The sequence below is a fragment of the Diaphorina citri genome, unplaced genomic scaffold, assembly GCF_000475195.1.
Source record: "Diaphorina citri unplaced genomic scaffold, Diaci psyllid genome assembly version 1.1 scaffold334, whole genome shotgun sequence".
Lineage (NCBI taxonomy): Eukaryota > Metazoa > Arthropoda > Insecta > Hemiptera > Psyllidae > Diaphorina > Diaphorina citri.
Window position 1 is genome coordinate 137,137 of NW_007377769.1, and position 17,028 is coordinate 154,164.

General features: G+C 38.5%; 1 protein-coding gene across 1 annotated transcript in view; it reads left to right on the forward strand.

Annotated features, from left to right (window-relative positions):
- LOC103507673 (protein Shroom-like) overlaps positions 1 to 17,028 on the forward strand; it is a 73,160-nt gene that overhangs the window by 13,911 nt on the left and 42,221 nt on the right. The window contains exon 2 of the mRNA XM_026822483.1: positions 13,528 to 13,773. Coding sequence (XP_026678284.1) covers positions 13,528 to 13,773 — 246 coding nt within the window. The remainder of the gene's footprint in view (positions 1 to 13,527; positions 13,774 to 17,028) is intronic.

A 17,028-nucleotide genomic window follows, 5' to 3' on the forward strand; every position in this document is an offset into this window, starting at 1 on the left:
CATTTTTTGCCAAATATAGGTCACTCTTATGGAAACCCCCATTTTTTATTTAATTATTGGAATCAGCATAAAATTTTAATTGAAAAAATGTATTCACTCGAAAAAATTTGATGTACAAAAATTCTGTACACTGTGAGAAAGAAAAACAATTTCTTAATTATTTCTTTAGTTTTTGTATTATTCACTTAACTATTTCAACAACAATCAACAACAACAAACAAATTTATAAAAGCTGTTCAAAATGAGATCCATTTCTTTGTACACAGTAACGCATTGTTCGCTCTAACTCAGGACCAACTGCGTTGTTCATCAAATCTGGGGTCACTGACGCACACAAAATCGCGATTTGTGCAAATTTTTGTAGAGCAAATTTTTTCGAGTGAAAAATTTTTCAATTAAAATTTTATGCTGATTCCAAAAATTAAATAAAAAATAGGGGTTCCCATAAGAGTGACCTATATTTGGCAAAAAATGGGCCATTTTGCAAAAAAAATTGCAAATTTAAAAAAAGCCATTTTAATCATCAAAATTTCATCTACACGATGCCTTTTATTTCATTCCTTAATTCCCAGCCGTTTCTGAGATATAAGCGTGGTTCGCAAATCACGAACCACCCTGTACATATATATAGAAATGTGTCACTGCACTGAAGCCCTTCTCAAACAGGTATGTTGTTGGAAAGGCAAGTAATAACCACTTGGCCTTATTCCATAGGTCTCTGTGTGCTACCTTGCTGTGGTGTGTTATTGGTATTCTGAGATCGCGTGCTAAACGCTCTGTGTCTAGTGTACTGAGGTTAACCCTTGGCTTGATGAATCTTATGCGTACTCCCTCAGAGCCTAGCCTACAGAGTGATTCTGAAGTTTGCTTTAAACTTGGGTATTTTTTTCTTGGAGCCTCTTTTGGCTGCTACTTCTTGGAACTCTCCTATAAGGAGCGTGACACTTTTTGTTGCCATGGTTTGGTGTCATCTATTGCCTCACTGATACGTACTTCGCTGATAACGGCTTTAACGACAATTTAATAGTAGGGAAAGAACCAAAATAAGTAGCACACTCTGAAAGGAAAGAAGGAAAATCAATTGACCGAAAAATAAGAGGTTAATCTGCAGCCTCTACTGTAAGGCACCTCCAATATTTTCCACATAACATCTGTGTAAAGTGTTTGATTGTTCAGCGTTTATAGGATAGAAGGACTTTGCTTGTCCTGCCCATTATGTCATAAGTGTCATTATTCCAGAGCTCATCAAGGACTTTAATTGTTTTCTTTTATGACAAACGTTTTGACAGAGTTTTGCAGCCTTTAATACCTTTCAGCTCTTAGAAACCAATCAGTACATGACTAGACTGAACCTTTCGCAATTAAACAACTCGAGTCGCTTCGCAACGTTTACTTGACTGTCGTTTATACTAGAATGCCTCTGTTCATATCTCCATATTCTCATCAATATTGCCAGTGGAACTGTAAATATCGCCTAATTTAATCAACTCATTAGCGCTTTACGGGATGATCGACCTCTCCCTTGCCTCTGGCCTCACAATGACAATAGCTTTCTTTTCCACCACAGTGAACATCTTGCCTATATGATTCCTATGGAGAATTCCGCAGCTACTCGTGTTCAGCAGTGTTGCAATCTGATTTGTTGTATTCGCCATGTGTTGTATTAATTAGGAGGTGTGCTACCTTGCTGTGGTGTGTTATTGGTGTTCTGAGATCGCGTGCTAAACGCTCTTTGTCTAGTGTACTGAGGTTAACCCTTGGCTTGATGAATCTTATGCGTACTCCCTCAGAGCCTACAGAGTGATTCTGAAGTTTGCTTTAAACTTGGGTATTTTTTTCATGGAACCTCTTTTGGCTGCTACTTCTTGGAACTCTCCTATAAGGAGCGTGACACTTTTTGTTGCCATGGTTTGGTGTCATCTATTGCCTCACTTCTGTGTCTAGTGTACTGAGGCTTGATGAATCTTATGCGTACTCCCTCAGAGCCTACAGAGTGATTCTGAAGTTTGCTTTAAACTTGGGTATTTTTTTCTTGGAGCTTCTTTTGGCTGCTACTTCTTGGAACTCTCCTATAAGGAGCGTGACACTTTTTGTTGCCATGGTTTGGTGTCATCTATTGCCTCACTGATAAGTACTTCGCTGATGACGGCTTTAACGACAATTTAATAGTAGGGAAAGAACCAAAATAAGTAGTACTTCACTGATGACGGCTTTAACGACAATTTAATAGTAGGGAAAGAACTAAAATAAGTAGCGCACTCTGAAAGGAAAGAAGGAAAATCAATTGACCGAAAAATAAGAGGTTAATCTGCAGCCTCTACTGCAAGACACCAAAATAAGTAGCGCACTCTGAAAGGAAAGAAGGAAAATCAATTGACCGAAAAATAAGAGGTTAATCTGCAGCCTCTACTGTAAGACACCTCCAATATTTTCCACATAACATCTGTGTAAAGTGTTTGATTGTTCAGCGTTTATAGGATAGAAGGACTTTGCTTGTCCTGCCCACAAGACACCTCCAATATTTTCCACATAACATCTGTGTAAAGTGTTTGATTGTTCAGCGTTTATAGGATAGAAGGACTTTACTTGTCCTGCCCATTATGTCATAAGTGTCATTATTCCAGAGCTCATCAAGGACTTTAATTGTTTTCTTTTATGACAAACGTTTTGACATAATCGTTCTTGGTTTGAATCGCAAATCATTATCTGTTATTATGTTTTTTTGTTATGGGAGACAATTGTGTTTGAACATAGCTATATGAGTATCAAGCATATTGTGAAATGATGAAGTATGAAGTGTGTTTGATTCTGGGCGTAAGGAATAATAGACAGGAGCTTCCTTTAGAATCTTTAGATGGTACCGACCTAGCCCTTTTATCTTGATGTTGAGTCCTTTTGATGATAGTACCTAATGTTACGTAGGTGACTATAAGACTTATATGTATTGAGGTTTATCTCCATTTGCCGAACATCATTTCGAACAATTTCAAAGTGTCATTTAGGAATATCGGCATATTGAAGTCGTGGGTTGTTCTTTTCTGTTTGTGCCGCCAATTTAGGGTCCACATGTGTCTATTTTCGATAACGATGTAATCTAACCTTACTGAGTATGAACAAAAAACTGAGGTATACGGCACAGAATCACGCGAATTGGTCATCGCGATTCCAAAATCCATTTCGGTTCCGAATTCGAATTGCCACGCACCGATTGGATTTTCAATCAATGACACAGTGGGAGGTATGCCGGATCTTATTTATGTGACATACTATGTTCTCAATATGATCAAACAAATGTCAACTCCATATATTCTCCTAACATATGGACTTTTATGGCACAGAATCACGCGAATTGGTCATCGCGATTCCAAAATCTATTTCGGTTCCGAATTCGAATTGCCACGCACCGATTGGATTTTCAATCAATGACACAGTGGGAGGTTCGCCGGATCTTATTTATGTGACATACTATGTTCTCAATATGATCAAACAAATGTCAACTCCATATATTCTCCTAACATATGGACTTTTACATTTGACTAAACCTTGAACTTGTTTCGTATTTAGGCTAATGCCATGCAAGACGGCTTGAAATCCATCACTTGCACTCGTAATTGTCATTTATCAACATGAATGTCAACTCTTTGGATTGTCTCAAGTGTTTGTTTTGTCTTGTGCGCTTTGTAGGGGATATAAGGTACAGTTGTCATAAATTCGAATTATCTGCGTTGTTTGAGTTATGTTGGAGTATTTACATTAGAGAGTACCTTGATCTGTTCCATGTTAAAGTCATGGAGAGCAATTAGAACTGTCACTCAGTCAGTTGGTCGCAACTAATCACAGTATTGTTTTAAGGCGCTCAGACGTATTTCAACCTTTTCAGAAGTTAATCAAGTATGAAACACACTTCAAACAAATCGACTACAATCTTGTACTTTGTACAATTAAATAGAAGGATTGAAGGAATTTAAAATGTTTTTAATCGATTCAAGTAAACAAAGCTCAAAATGTTGAAAGGTAAATCGCTGTGACATTGAAAGTGACAATATTAAAAGGTTTGAAAATGATGAACCAAAAGGTAAAAGCTTACACAATATTCATAGACAATACAAGTAAGTTCAAAAAGTCATTTCGTTTTGTAATCTCGTCACCTATTGTGCAAACTTGATGAAATGGTGAGTAAATTTCACATTTCCTTGTTTTGTGCACAAAGCTCAAAATGTTGAAAGGTAAATCGCTGTGACATTGAAAGTGACAATCTTAAAAGGTTTGAAAATGATGAACCAAAAGGTAAAAGCTTACACAATATTCATAAACAATACAAGTGAGATCAAAAAGTCATTTCGTTTTGTAATCTCGTCACCTATTGTGCAAACTTGATGAAATGGTGAGTAAATTTCACATTTCCTTGTTTTGTGGCGACACATTTGCAATGATAACATTATGCCCTATTATACAAGGTGTTGACTCTGAAGAAATTTAACACAATTTGAAGGAGTTGTTCATTTAGTCCTAGAAATAAAAGGTACAATATGGTTCCCGATTTTAATCTGATGGGTACACAGACACACAGTGTAGAATGAAAGTTGTATAAAAGCTCTGTTTTTACTGATAAAGAAGTTCACCAGAATGTGCCGTATAGGTCTCCCGTAGGGGGCGTAAAAGTTCACCGGAGATTAGGCCCTCTCGCCACTCTGTCACCTACTGGAGTCGTTCAATTTGAGCTATAAAAGTGGAAAACACAACATTATAAACGTTAACATTTATTTTTATTGGTACAAAAACAGTCCCTTGTTGTTACGGATCACTGATCACTAAAGATAGTCTTTCAGTATGTTCAACATGAATGTGAACATACTTAACTTGTGACACATGACATTTGTTTGAGCAAATCATTGTATTGTGTTATGAGTATTGGATCAAAGTTTGACTCGTTACTCCCGTTAGTTATGCTTCTTTGGGAGTTTCAGATCAGGAACTAATCCGAGTGTTATCTTTATGAAAATCTTAACGTCTTGGTGAATTGGTTTTGTCTGCGTTTATAATGGCTTTTATTGCTTCTGTAGAAATGAGTGTGTTTCACATTTTTAGCATTTTGTTGTATACCTACCAATAAGAAAGTTGTTCTTTGTAAATTGATGGGGTGCGATCGTTGTATCCCTTGTTCTTACTGGCTTCTTTAACTTTTAAATTTCCATAATATCTCCCTTAACTAATGGTGGTTTGCCACAACACAGCTTTATATGGACAGGTTAGCTTCTAAAGGGCTGAGCATTGCGAACTCTTATTAAGCTTTCTCAAAGATTTGGCGTTAAATAGCGGCCGAACCGTACATTTCTCGAGTTCCGGCCCGCGGACACTTTTGATCATCATTAACTATGGAAGCTGCCTGCAAAATTTGAGTGACCTGTGGCTAAAGGTAAAGTCGTGAGAAGCGCTAGGTCCTTCTTGAAAGAGAGAACACTTGTAGGTATGTGAGTTTTGAAGAAAAGAAGCAAATTTTGAACCGAGTGACTGGCAACTCATTGACCGCGGAACTCCTGAGGTCAATGCCTTGCATCTCTTTCCATCAGGCGTGATCTTACTTAGGGGAACAAAAGATGAATTTTTAGTGCCTGATTTGCTGATAACATGTGCCTGTGCTGAAATGCCTATGAGCTAAGTGCTTATAAATGTATTAGGAAGCATCTATTCTTGAGGGGTTTCAAGGGATACTCCCGTTACTATTCGGTAATGGAGATATCATCCTGGTTAGCTTGGAAGGACGGCTGTCTTGTAACTTACAAGGCAGGATTCAATTCCCGCTCCCCCGGCGAACTTAATCCTAAACAAATAATTTTCGCTCGGAGTAGGTACGGCTGGCCCTCTCCTATCTTGTCCTCCTTTTCTGTTCGATTTTGGGACGACTGGGACCTTCGTTGCTTAAGCTCCTTCTATCAACGATTCAGATGCTTTTCTCCTATGCCTCCAATGTTCATCGGCCCTGCTCTCCCTATTCAAAACAAACCAGCCAAGCAAATCATCTTCTTGTTGCGATGGTAATTCGTCTTCACGCAGAATTACCAATAACATTATTCAGTGTTGTGGATGTTGTTACCATTGACCTTTCTTGTCAACCTATACCTTACCTCCTTTCCAAGCGCAGCGAAGTGCTATAATCCGGAGTACAAGTACTATTTGGAGAATGGAGAAATGAAGGAAATAAGGAAATTTTGTATCTTTCTATTTCCTCTTTCTTCTCAAAGCAGCCGCTCCCAAAGTCAGGATTGCCATGATCCTTGCACATCTTTGCAACGGAGATGCAACATGAAGAAGAGGTTCCTCTTTAATTTACTGCCTTTTTGGAAACAGCAATCTTTCCTCTCATCAATTGTTTCATAGCTCATTAGATCCTGGGTTATTGGCCCACCACATTGTCAAGTGGAAGTGAACCATCATTTTAATCGTTCAATAAATCAATCCTAACCTACAGGTTGATGGTCGATGTTTTCTTCTGGTGAATTCAAGTGATTAATGATTCCTGTACAGGGGTAATTTGATCTATTCTGATTTATTCGCTCAATACCGTCACCACATGGGCCATGATTTATCCTATGAACTGTTCTTCCGTTAACGGACAGAGAATTTGCTGTGCGTAGTGCGTGTACCTGGTGCGTTTTACCACGAGAAAGTTCAGTGAAAAAGACATCCAGCAGATTTGATACCAGCAGAAGATGAACAATTTGAAGTTGGGATATTCGTTTTGAAAGTTTTTGTTTTTGACTGATTTAGGCATTTATGGGGCTTACAGTTTTGATTGGGATGTCGTGAAATGCACATCTCGTTCCGATAACCAATGTCCTAATTTCTCCGGATATTCTGCTTGGATTAAATATGTAGGAATTGAACTTCAATTCAAAACAAATAACTTGTCTGTTAAATCCAACTGATACTGATCTCATAATCATACAACATAATAAGACCAATATCATTTTTCTTAATGACTAGAATCCATTTACCACTATCAGATCTAAAGCGATAATTTCTTCCTTGTTCTAAAAGTAGCTCATTGAATCGATCCGAATGGCCTGATTTCTCCGGATATTCTGCTTGGATTAAATATGTAGGAATTGAACTTCAATTCAAAACAAATAACTTGTCTGTTCCAACTGATATTGATCTTATAATCATACAACATAATAAGACCAAAATCATTTTTCTTAATGACTAGAATCCATTTACCACTATCAGATCTAAAGCGATAATTTCTTCCTTGTTCTAAAAGTAGCTCATTGAATTTGTCATATTTCCTGGCAACATATCGCTCTAATGTTTGTTTTAAGCGTCCAATATAACTGAAAACACCCACGCCGATTAGCTACTTAATTTTAATTTCCTTAAAAGGCTAACATTAGTTTGTTTTACTTCATCCACTCTAGATTTCACAAATTTCCTCAATTACTCGAACATTAAAATGCTTTTACCTTGCTATTGTGCTGTTATATCGCTCTAATGTTTGTTTTAAGCGTTCAATATAACTGAAAACACCCACGCCGATTAGCTACTTAATTTTAATTTCCTTAAAAGGCTAACCGTAGTTTGTTTTACTTCATCCACTCTAGATTTCACAAATTTCCTCAATTACTCGAACATTAAAATGCTTTTACCTTGCTATTGTGCTGTTAGGTGAACTAATTGCCTTGAAACTTGAAAGCCAGCAATGATATTGTAGGGATTGCTAATCGAAGGCCCTGAAAATCATGGCAACCCCCCTGACATCTACTGTTTTGTAGGTACTTATTTTGTAGGAATTAATGTAGGATTGACTTAATTTATCCTGGCACTTACGCTCAGACTTTCTAAAGAGCTAGATTCGTAGAAGCTTAACCCATCCTTTAGGGCTGTTTAGCCCCCACACCTAAGCCTCAGATTGGTCTTTTGTGTATGGAGTTAAGCTGTAGAAGAGCTAAAGTTAAGGAATTTTTAATTGTGTTAAGCATACTTAAATGCTTGTCACAAATATCGGTCCCCAATTATTACACCTAGATAAATTTTATGGCTTGTCTTGGACTCGAACCACTAACCTCCAGATCCAAAGCCCAACGCTTTAACCACTACACCACTGAGGTTGGTAGAAGAGCTTAAGTTAACTTTCCGTTTCTCGTCCGTCCTTTTGTCCCCAGATTGACAATTCGTCCCCTCCCCCCACCCCTGTCCGTGATGCCAGTTCGCTCAAATCAATACCTACATCGCAAAGGTTTTAACCCACGAGAGCCGAGGAATACATGCAAGTCACACCAAATCTTTTTCTTTTTCGGTAACATCTCAGTCGCTCCCCTTCGAAGTGCATCGGTGATTCGGCTCTTATGGGCTAAACATGTTCATTGGGACACGTACGTACGAACGTACGTACCTCTAAACTCTAAACCTACCCTATCTAATGCTTGTTCATATGAAACCAACTTCATTTAAGTTCTCCACATGGCTATCTGAACAAACAAATTCTTCCATGCTTCTTCCCTCAGGGTTCGGCAATAATTAAAATCCCGTTCAATAAAAATCCTCATTATTTTCGCCGTTGATCCACCAACTTTGCTCTTTTAAATAAACAAGGATTTATTTGTATATTAAATCAATTCACGCCTTGCATCTCTTTCCATCAGGCGTGATCTTGCTTAGGGGAACAAAAGATGAATTTTTAGTGCCTGAATTGCCGATAACACGTGCCTGTGCTGAAATGCCTATGAGCTAAGTGCTTATAAATGTATTAGGAAGTATCTATTCTTGAGGGGTTTCAAGGGATACTCCCGTTACTATTCGGTGATGGAGATATGATCCTGGTTAGCTTGGAAGGAAGCACGGCTGCCTTGTAACTTACTCGTACAAGGCAGGGTTCAATTTCCGCCCCCGGCGAACTTAATCCTAAACAAATAATTTTCGCTCGGAGTAGGTACGGCTGGCCCTCTCCTATCTTGTCCTCCTTTTCTGTTCGAGGCCACGCTCCGTGCCAATTTTGTGGATTCGGAACTTTCCCTGAAAACCGTTTAGGTCGGTACTTACATAGTAGCCTTCCTACTATGCACTTTAGATTAGATTATTGAAATTGGTTGTATATTTGAGTAGGTTTAGCGGAAAAGCGGTATTGGTATGTTCGTAATTCCTACTTCTGACAGCATAAACGAAACAAAATTCATAACTGAGGAATGCCAACATACTTTACGGTATTCGGCCACTCCACAGGCGTAAGCTGCTAAGTGGTAAGTAACCTGAGCCAAATACCGATCCGGCTAAACGCTTGTAAGGTTATATTTAATTTAGATTTATACACCTTAGAGTTGAAGATGCGTGGAAAGTTAAAGTCTGGAGAAATGAGTATTTAAACAGGAGTTTCTTGAAAACGTTTGCAGCAGGATTTAGAATGTCCCCAATGTGTCAAAATCCCTTCTGGTCATCTAGTTCTAGTTTCTTCTTCTTCTTCTTCTTCTTCTTCTTCTTCTTCTTCTTCTTCTTCTTCTTCTTCTTCTTCGTGTTACATCTCCTCTAAACCTCTGTTCCTTCCCTCTTTAGAATTCTATTCCTGTTCAGAATGACTTGTCGTAGATTATAATCATCAACAGAAGAGTCATTTTGCGTGTTAGAACCTAGTGGCTATCCAGAGCTGAGGTCACTCCTACACAATCTGAAAGCGTAGATCATTTTTTAAGGTGTCCGAGCCTGGAATCGAACTCTTAACACTCAGTTACATCTCCTCTAAACCTCTGTTCTTCCCTCTTTAGAATTGTATTCCTGCTCAGAATGACTTGTCGTGGATTATAATCATCAACAGAAGAGTCATTTTGCGTGTTAGAACCTAGTGGCTTTCCAGAGCTGAGGTCACTCCTACACAATCTGAAAGCGTAGATCATTTTTTGGTGTCCGAGCCTGGAATCGAACTCCAAACACTCATCTGCTGTATGATCTGCTCAGTTGTGCACACGAATTTGACTATGCTACGTGAGCAAACACTCATCTGCTGTATGATCTGCTCAGTTGTGCACACGAATTTGACTATGCTACGTGAGTCAGCCTAGTTAGCTTAGTTGGTAGTGCATCTGCCTTGTAAGCGCTAGGCCGCGAGTTCGATTCCCGCCCGGGGCGGATTTTATCCTAACAGCATATTAACACTCATCTGCTGTATGATCTGCTCAGTTGTGCACACGAATTTGACTATGCTACGTGAGTACGGAGTAATTAGGGGGGGAAAGTGTTAACAATCAACACGTGAGAAAATAGCCGGCAGTCATCATCAGGTAACCTCGGACCCAAACGTGGAAGCTTCGAACAACTTTTTTTTGGAGGTTTCAAATTATACGTTTGGATCTTGTCGAAGAGAAAATACCATCTAACTCTAACACAATGTGCATATGATTGAGATTATATAAACAGAGAAACGCATCGTTCAACCACGATGGTTCAAATTGAAATGATTTAGCATCATTACCGGGCACTTACCAGCAGAAGATGAACAATTTGAAGTTGGGATATTCGTTTTGAAAGTTTTTGTTTTTGACTGATTTAGGCATTTATGGGGCTTACAGATTTGATACCAGCAGAAGATGAACAATTTGAAGTTGGGATATTCGTTTTGAAAGTTTTTGTTTTTGACTGATTTAGGCATGTTTATAATGGCTTTTATTGCTTCTGTAGAAATGAGTGTGTTTCACATTTTTAGCATTTTGTTGTCTACCAATAAGAAAGTTGTTCTTTATAAATTGATGGGGTGCGATGGTTGTATCCCTTGTTCTTACTGGCTTCTTTAATATTTAAATTTATATGGATAGGAAGAGGTCAGTGGGAAATCTTAGCTTCTGAGAGATCAGTGAAACTACAAGAATGTTTAAGTTTAAACAACTCGTCTCCTGACTTATTGAAAGGTAAATCTAAAGCGCTCATCATTGCGAACTCTTTTTAAGCTTTTTCAAAGATTTGGCGCTAAATAGCGACCGAACCGTACATTTTTCGAGGTCCGGCCCGCGGACACTTTTGATCATCATCAATTACGGAAGCTATCTGCAAAATTTGAGTGACCTGTGGCTAAAGGTAAAGTCGTGAGAAGCGCTAGGTCCTTCTTGAAGGAGAGAAGACTTGTAGGTATGTGAGTTTTGAAGAAAAGAAGCAAATTTTGAACCGAGTGACTGGCAACTCATTGACCGCGGAACTCCTGAGGTCAATAAATCAATCCTAACCTACAGGTTGATGGTCGATGTTTTCTTCTGGTGAATTCAAGTGATTAATGATTCCTGTACAGGGGTAATTTGATCTATTCTGATTTATTCGCTCAATACCGTCACCACATGGGCCATGATTTATCCTATGAACTGTTCTTCCGTTAACGGACAGAGAATTTGCTGTGCGTAGTGCGTGTACCTGGTGCGTTTTACCACGAGAAAGTTCAGTGAAAAAGACCTTATGGAAGTCTTATGGAGTCATCTTTTTGAATGAAATTAATTAAAGTTCGACCAAAGAGTAAGACGCAGATTAGGATGGACCATGACTTCATGAGTGACAGTTTCGGGATATCATAAAGAGAAAGAGAGAGAAAAAAGCAAAAAAAGCAAAAAAAACTTACCTAATAGATCAGTTGCGCTTACTTGGGTCATGTTTCAAAGTCATAGAGCAGAAAAAATGAGGACCAACGAAATTTTTCTTTTTCTTCTATACTACAGTAAGAAGCTATCATTGTAATCCATACCGCTATTAATACTTTAAAGTTTATGAGGTGTACATTGTGTGCATTATTACATTGTATATGTATACTATGAATTCATTGATCTTGATCCAGAAATTATGAAATGTGTGACTATACTAGAGAGTTCTTTATGAGATGTGACTTTAGTTCCATGTATTTAGATCAATAGCATTGATCTGTCTTGACCTTTGCATGTTTCCTATTGACGCACGTGACGTGTGTAGTCACCCTTTTTTCCTGGTATCGCGATCGTAGCTGACGATTAACGGCCGAGTCTAGAAAGAAACGTTGTTATGTTGACTTCATGTTGGAGCTAGAAACAGCACTGTAAACCGCATATTTTGAGGCAAAAATTAAAGACTTTTTGTCGAATCAACTGATTCTACATGAATTTCAACATTTGTAACCCTCTCCCCAAGAAATGTCCAAAATTAGGCTTAAATGGAGTTCGTAAAAGGTACATAAAAAAGACCATGGACCCAGTAATAGATCAGTTGGGCTTACTTGGGTGGTGTTTCAAAGTCATAAAGCAGGAAAAATGAGGACCAACGGAATTTTCCTTTTTCTTCTACGACTTCTAGATCCCGAGATAAATCGATTTAAAAAATACCGGCAAATCGTAAACTTTGACGTCACGGCATACGCTCCCGTAGGCGATGACGTCACATCAAATGTCCCGAGCAAAGCTCCCTTGCAGGCAACGCATTAATGTGTTTGTGCGCATACGTTTCTGCGCAGTTCTTTCTGCTCCTCCGCTAGTGCGCTCGCATAGTGGCGCTACCTAGCGGACAAAAATAGCAACTGCGTTAAGTCTGACGTCACAAATCTTTGAACTTTTTCATTATAAAAATTGAATTTTCGACCTTTTACAGTTGTTTTTTCGGAGTTTTGACCTCAGATTTGGATTTTTCCCAACTTTTTACATAGGAATCGACCATTTATTTATAATTTTTACCCACTTGCAACTCCTCCATTGGCGAAATTATATTAATTATACAAATAAAGATCAGTAGTTATGCCAGCCTAGTTAGCTTAGTTGGTAGTGCGTCTGCCTTGTAAGCGCTAGGCCGCGGGTTCGATTCCCGCCCGGGGCGGATTTTATCCTGATGGGATAATGTTCGTTCTCGGAAACGGCTGGCTTTCTCCTATCCTGTCTTCCTTCTCTCCTCGATTTCGGGACGATAAGACCATAGCAGTTAAAGTTCCCTCTGTCAAACCTCTTAAAAAAAAAAAAAAAAAAAAAAAAAAAAAAAAAAAAAAAAAAAAACAAAAAAATACTCGAACATTAAAATGCTTTTACCTTGCTATTGTGCTGTTAGGTGAACTAATTGCCTTGAAACTTGAAAGCCAGCAATGCCATTGTAGGGATTGCTAATCGAAGACCCTGAAAATCATGGTAACCCCCTGTCATCTACTGTTTTGTAGGTACTTATTTGTAGGAATAAAAAAATGTAGGATTGACTTAATTTATCCTGGCACTTACGCTCAGACTTTCTAAAGAGCTAGATTCGTAGAAGCTTAACCCATCCTTTAGGGCTGTTTACCAGTGTTTACTCCTACACCTAAGCCTCAGATTGGTCTTTTGTGAATGGAGTTGAGCTGTAGAAAAGCTAAAATTAAGGAATTTTTAATTGTGTGATACTTAAATGCTTGTCACAAATATCGGTCCCCAATTATTATACCTAGATAAATTTTATGGCTTGTCTTGGACTCGAACCACTAACCTCCAGATCCAAAGCCCAACGCTTTAACCACTGCACCTCTGAGGTTGGTAGAAGAGCTAAAGTTAACGTTCCGTTTCTCGTCCGTCCTTTTGTCCCCAGATTGACAATTCGTCCCCTCCCCCCACCCCTGTCCGTGATGCCAGTTCGCTCAAATCAATCCGCTACGGCCCGGGTCACGAGAAGTTCCCGTCTTGGCCTGAAGTGGCGCTGTCCCGATCAGGGCCCGTAGGAGGGGGCTCCTTCCGGTCCAAATCTTGGACGGACCAGACGCACTACAGCAAGGAGACACCGGCCCCGCCCACCCGGCCCTATATGAAGAGGCCCAACCCGGCTTTCACCCAGCAGGTGAGTTAAGGCCTATTTATAGGCCTGTTCCCACTTGTCGTTCGGAAAAAAATCGTGTCTTTCTAGTGGGAATACTCTCATTTAAATTGCATTGCCTAATACAGGACATTTGGAAAAAAATCGGATGAAACTCACGACAAGTGGGAACGGGCCTTATCACAGCTTTTCTAAGTACCTGAAAGCAATAGCAATGTGGACTTGAAACAATGTTTTATTTGGGAATCTTGAAATGTTATTATTTATTAATTGCTGGTGGAATTCAAAGTTTTCAAAATCTGAGATGGTTTGCTGTTTTTTTTTTTTTTTTTTTTTTTTTTTTTTTTTTTTTTTCCCTTTTTTCCCTTGCCCTTTTTTTTTTTTTTTTTTTTTGCATTTCATATTTTCGAAGATAAGTTCAAAAGTTCTCATGACAGGGTATTACGGTAACGTTGTAGATATTTGTGCTTTCATATAAACCTAAGGTTACTCCTCCCCGTCTCCGGGCTTTGGCGTCTACCCGAAATAGCATTTTTAAATTTTTTTTTTTTTTTTTTTTTTTTTTTTTCAGTTTTTATGGTCCTCCGAAAAAATATATAAAAAAATTGCACTTGTGTTTTCAAAAAATCTACCGAAGTGCTTCTTTGTGTCGATTTTGATTTGAAATTTCTGATGTTGAAGATTGTCTTTGGAACTCTAATTTTGTGCTTGAATTATTTGATGTAAATCTTCCTTGTGGAAACTGATGGCAAAGATGCGATAAGATATTAAGATCAAAACATGAAGGAAATGTTCTCCGCCTTGCATCTCTTTCCATCAGGCGTGATCTTGCTTAGGGGAACAAAAGATGAATTTTTAGTGCCTGAATTGCCGATAACACGTGCCTGTGCTGAAATGCCTATGAGCTAAGTGCTTATAAATGTATTAGGAAGCATCTATTCTTGAGGGGTTTCAAGGGATACTCCCGTTACTATTCGGTGATGGAGATATGATCCTGGTTAGCTTGGAAGGAAGCACGGCTGCCTTGTAACTTACTCGTACAAGGCAGGGTTCAATTTCCGCCCCCGGCGAACTTAATCCTAAACAAATAATTTTCGCTCGGAGTAGGTACGGCTGGCCCTCTCCTATCTTGTCCTCCTTTTCTGTTCGATTTCGGGACGACTGGGACCTTTGTTGCTTAAGTTCCTTCTATCAACGATTCGGATGCTTTTCTCCTGTGCCTCCAATGTTCATCGGCCCTGCTCTCCCTATTCAAAACAAACCAGCCAAGCAAATCATCTTCTTGTTGCGATGGTAATTCGTCTTCACGCAGAATTACCAATAACATTATTCAGTGTTGTGGATGTTGTTATTCAGTGTTGTGGATGTTGTTACCATTGACCTTTCTTGTCAACCTATACCTTACCTCCTTTCCAAGTGCAGCGAAGTGCTATAATCCGGAGTACAAGTACTATTTGGAGAAATGAATATTGTCAGAGGAAATTTTGTATCTTTCTATTTCCTCTTTTTTCTCAAAGCAGCCGCTTCCAAAGTCAGGATTGCCATGTTCCTTGTACATATTTGCAACGGAGATGCAACTTGAAGAAGAGGTTCCTCTTTAATTTATTTTTTCTCGTCTATTCCATTTTCATCCAGCTGTTTCTCTGAGAGATTCTTCTATAGGCTGAGCCTTGTTTTAGTAGATAGTAGGTAAAATGTCCATGTCTTTTGCTGCTTCTTTGGTAGTTCGATGCCTTGGCACGTAACCAGGCTCATCCCCTGATTTGCTTGTCAACCATCTTTCTTCTAATTTGTATTAACTTCATTGGACTTTCATTTTATTTGTTTTTGATTTCTTTGCGGATAACGTTTCAATATTTTTTTCGTTGACTATGAAACTGTAATAGGCTCATTTTATTTAACAAGTTTCTGCCCTTTCTTCTGAAAAAAACTAGAAAAATCCACGTTATTGTATCACTTGTACCAGAAGTTTTTCCTGCCTTTTTGGAAACAGCAATCTTTCCTCTCATCAATTCTTTCATAGCTCATTAGATCCTGGGTTATTGGCCCACCACATTGTCAAGTGGAAGTGAACCATCATTTTAATCGTTCAATAAATCAATCCTAACCTACAGGTTGATGGTCGATGTTTTCTTCTGGTGAATTCAAGTGATTAATGATTCCTGTACAGGGGTAATTTGATCTATTCTGATTTATTCGCTCAATACCGTCACCACATGGGCCATGATTTATCCTATGAACTGTTCTTCCGTTAACGGACAGAGAATTTGCTGTGCGTAGTGCGTGTACCTGGTGCGTTTTACCACGAGAAAGTTCAGTGAAAAAGACCTTATGGAAGTCTTATGGAGTCATCTTTTTGAATGAAATTAATTAAAGTTCGACCAAAGAGTAAGACGCAGATTAGGATGGACCATGACTTCATGAGTGACAGTTTCGGGATATCATAAAGAGAGAGAAGAAAGCAAAAAAAAACTTACCTACCTAATTATGAAAAGAAAGAAAAAAAAAATCAAATCCGTTCATCTCAAGCCCTCGATTTTTTAATTGGCGTGCAGATGAACTCCAGTGATACATCCTTGGCTAAATTTCTTAAAAAAAAAAAAAAAAAAAAAAAAAAAAAAAAAAAAAAAAAAAAAAAAAAAAAAACAACAACAACTCGGTCAAAACAAAATGTATCATCTTAGCTTAATGCACCATCACACAAAACGGTCTGTCTGTCCGTCTGTTATCCGCATTCTTGTCTGAATAATTCATTGTTTGAACCTTACCGGGTGGGGTATAAAATGTCTACTACTTTAGACTCGTGTGGTCTGTGTCGTAGCATATCCATCCCGTAGTATGTCCCTCATCATTTAGATTTCTGTCAACCGGTTCTAAAGCCTCAAATCAAAAGAATTTCTGCCTGAAATGAGCCTGAATTCCAGAATTTATCAGTGATCCATATACCTAACCATATTATTGTTTTCACATTTATTGAATCTCCCTTATATTTATATATAAAAAAAAGTTAAAAGGTGTTAAAGATGGTTCTCCTTGATTAAAAACATACTTGGGACCATAAATCACATTGGAGTGCAGCAACAATACGGACTGGACTGTCTGCAATGTAGGTTTTTTTGCCATTTTTAAGCCACTTTGCGAGGATTTTGTTACTGTCTGGAATTTTATCCTTGTTTTGTTCTTCAAGAATGGACCTTCCTACATACTCTTGTGTTTGTGTTTCTTCTTTCTATCGTAGTGTTTCCTGATTCTATTGTGATTTTGATTTTGTGAGGTTTT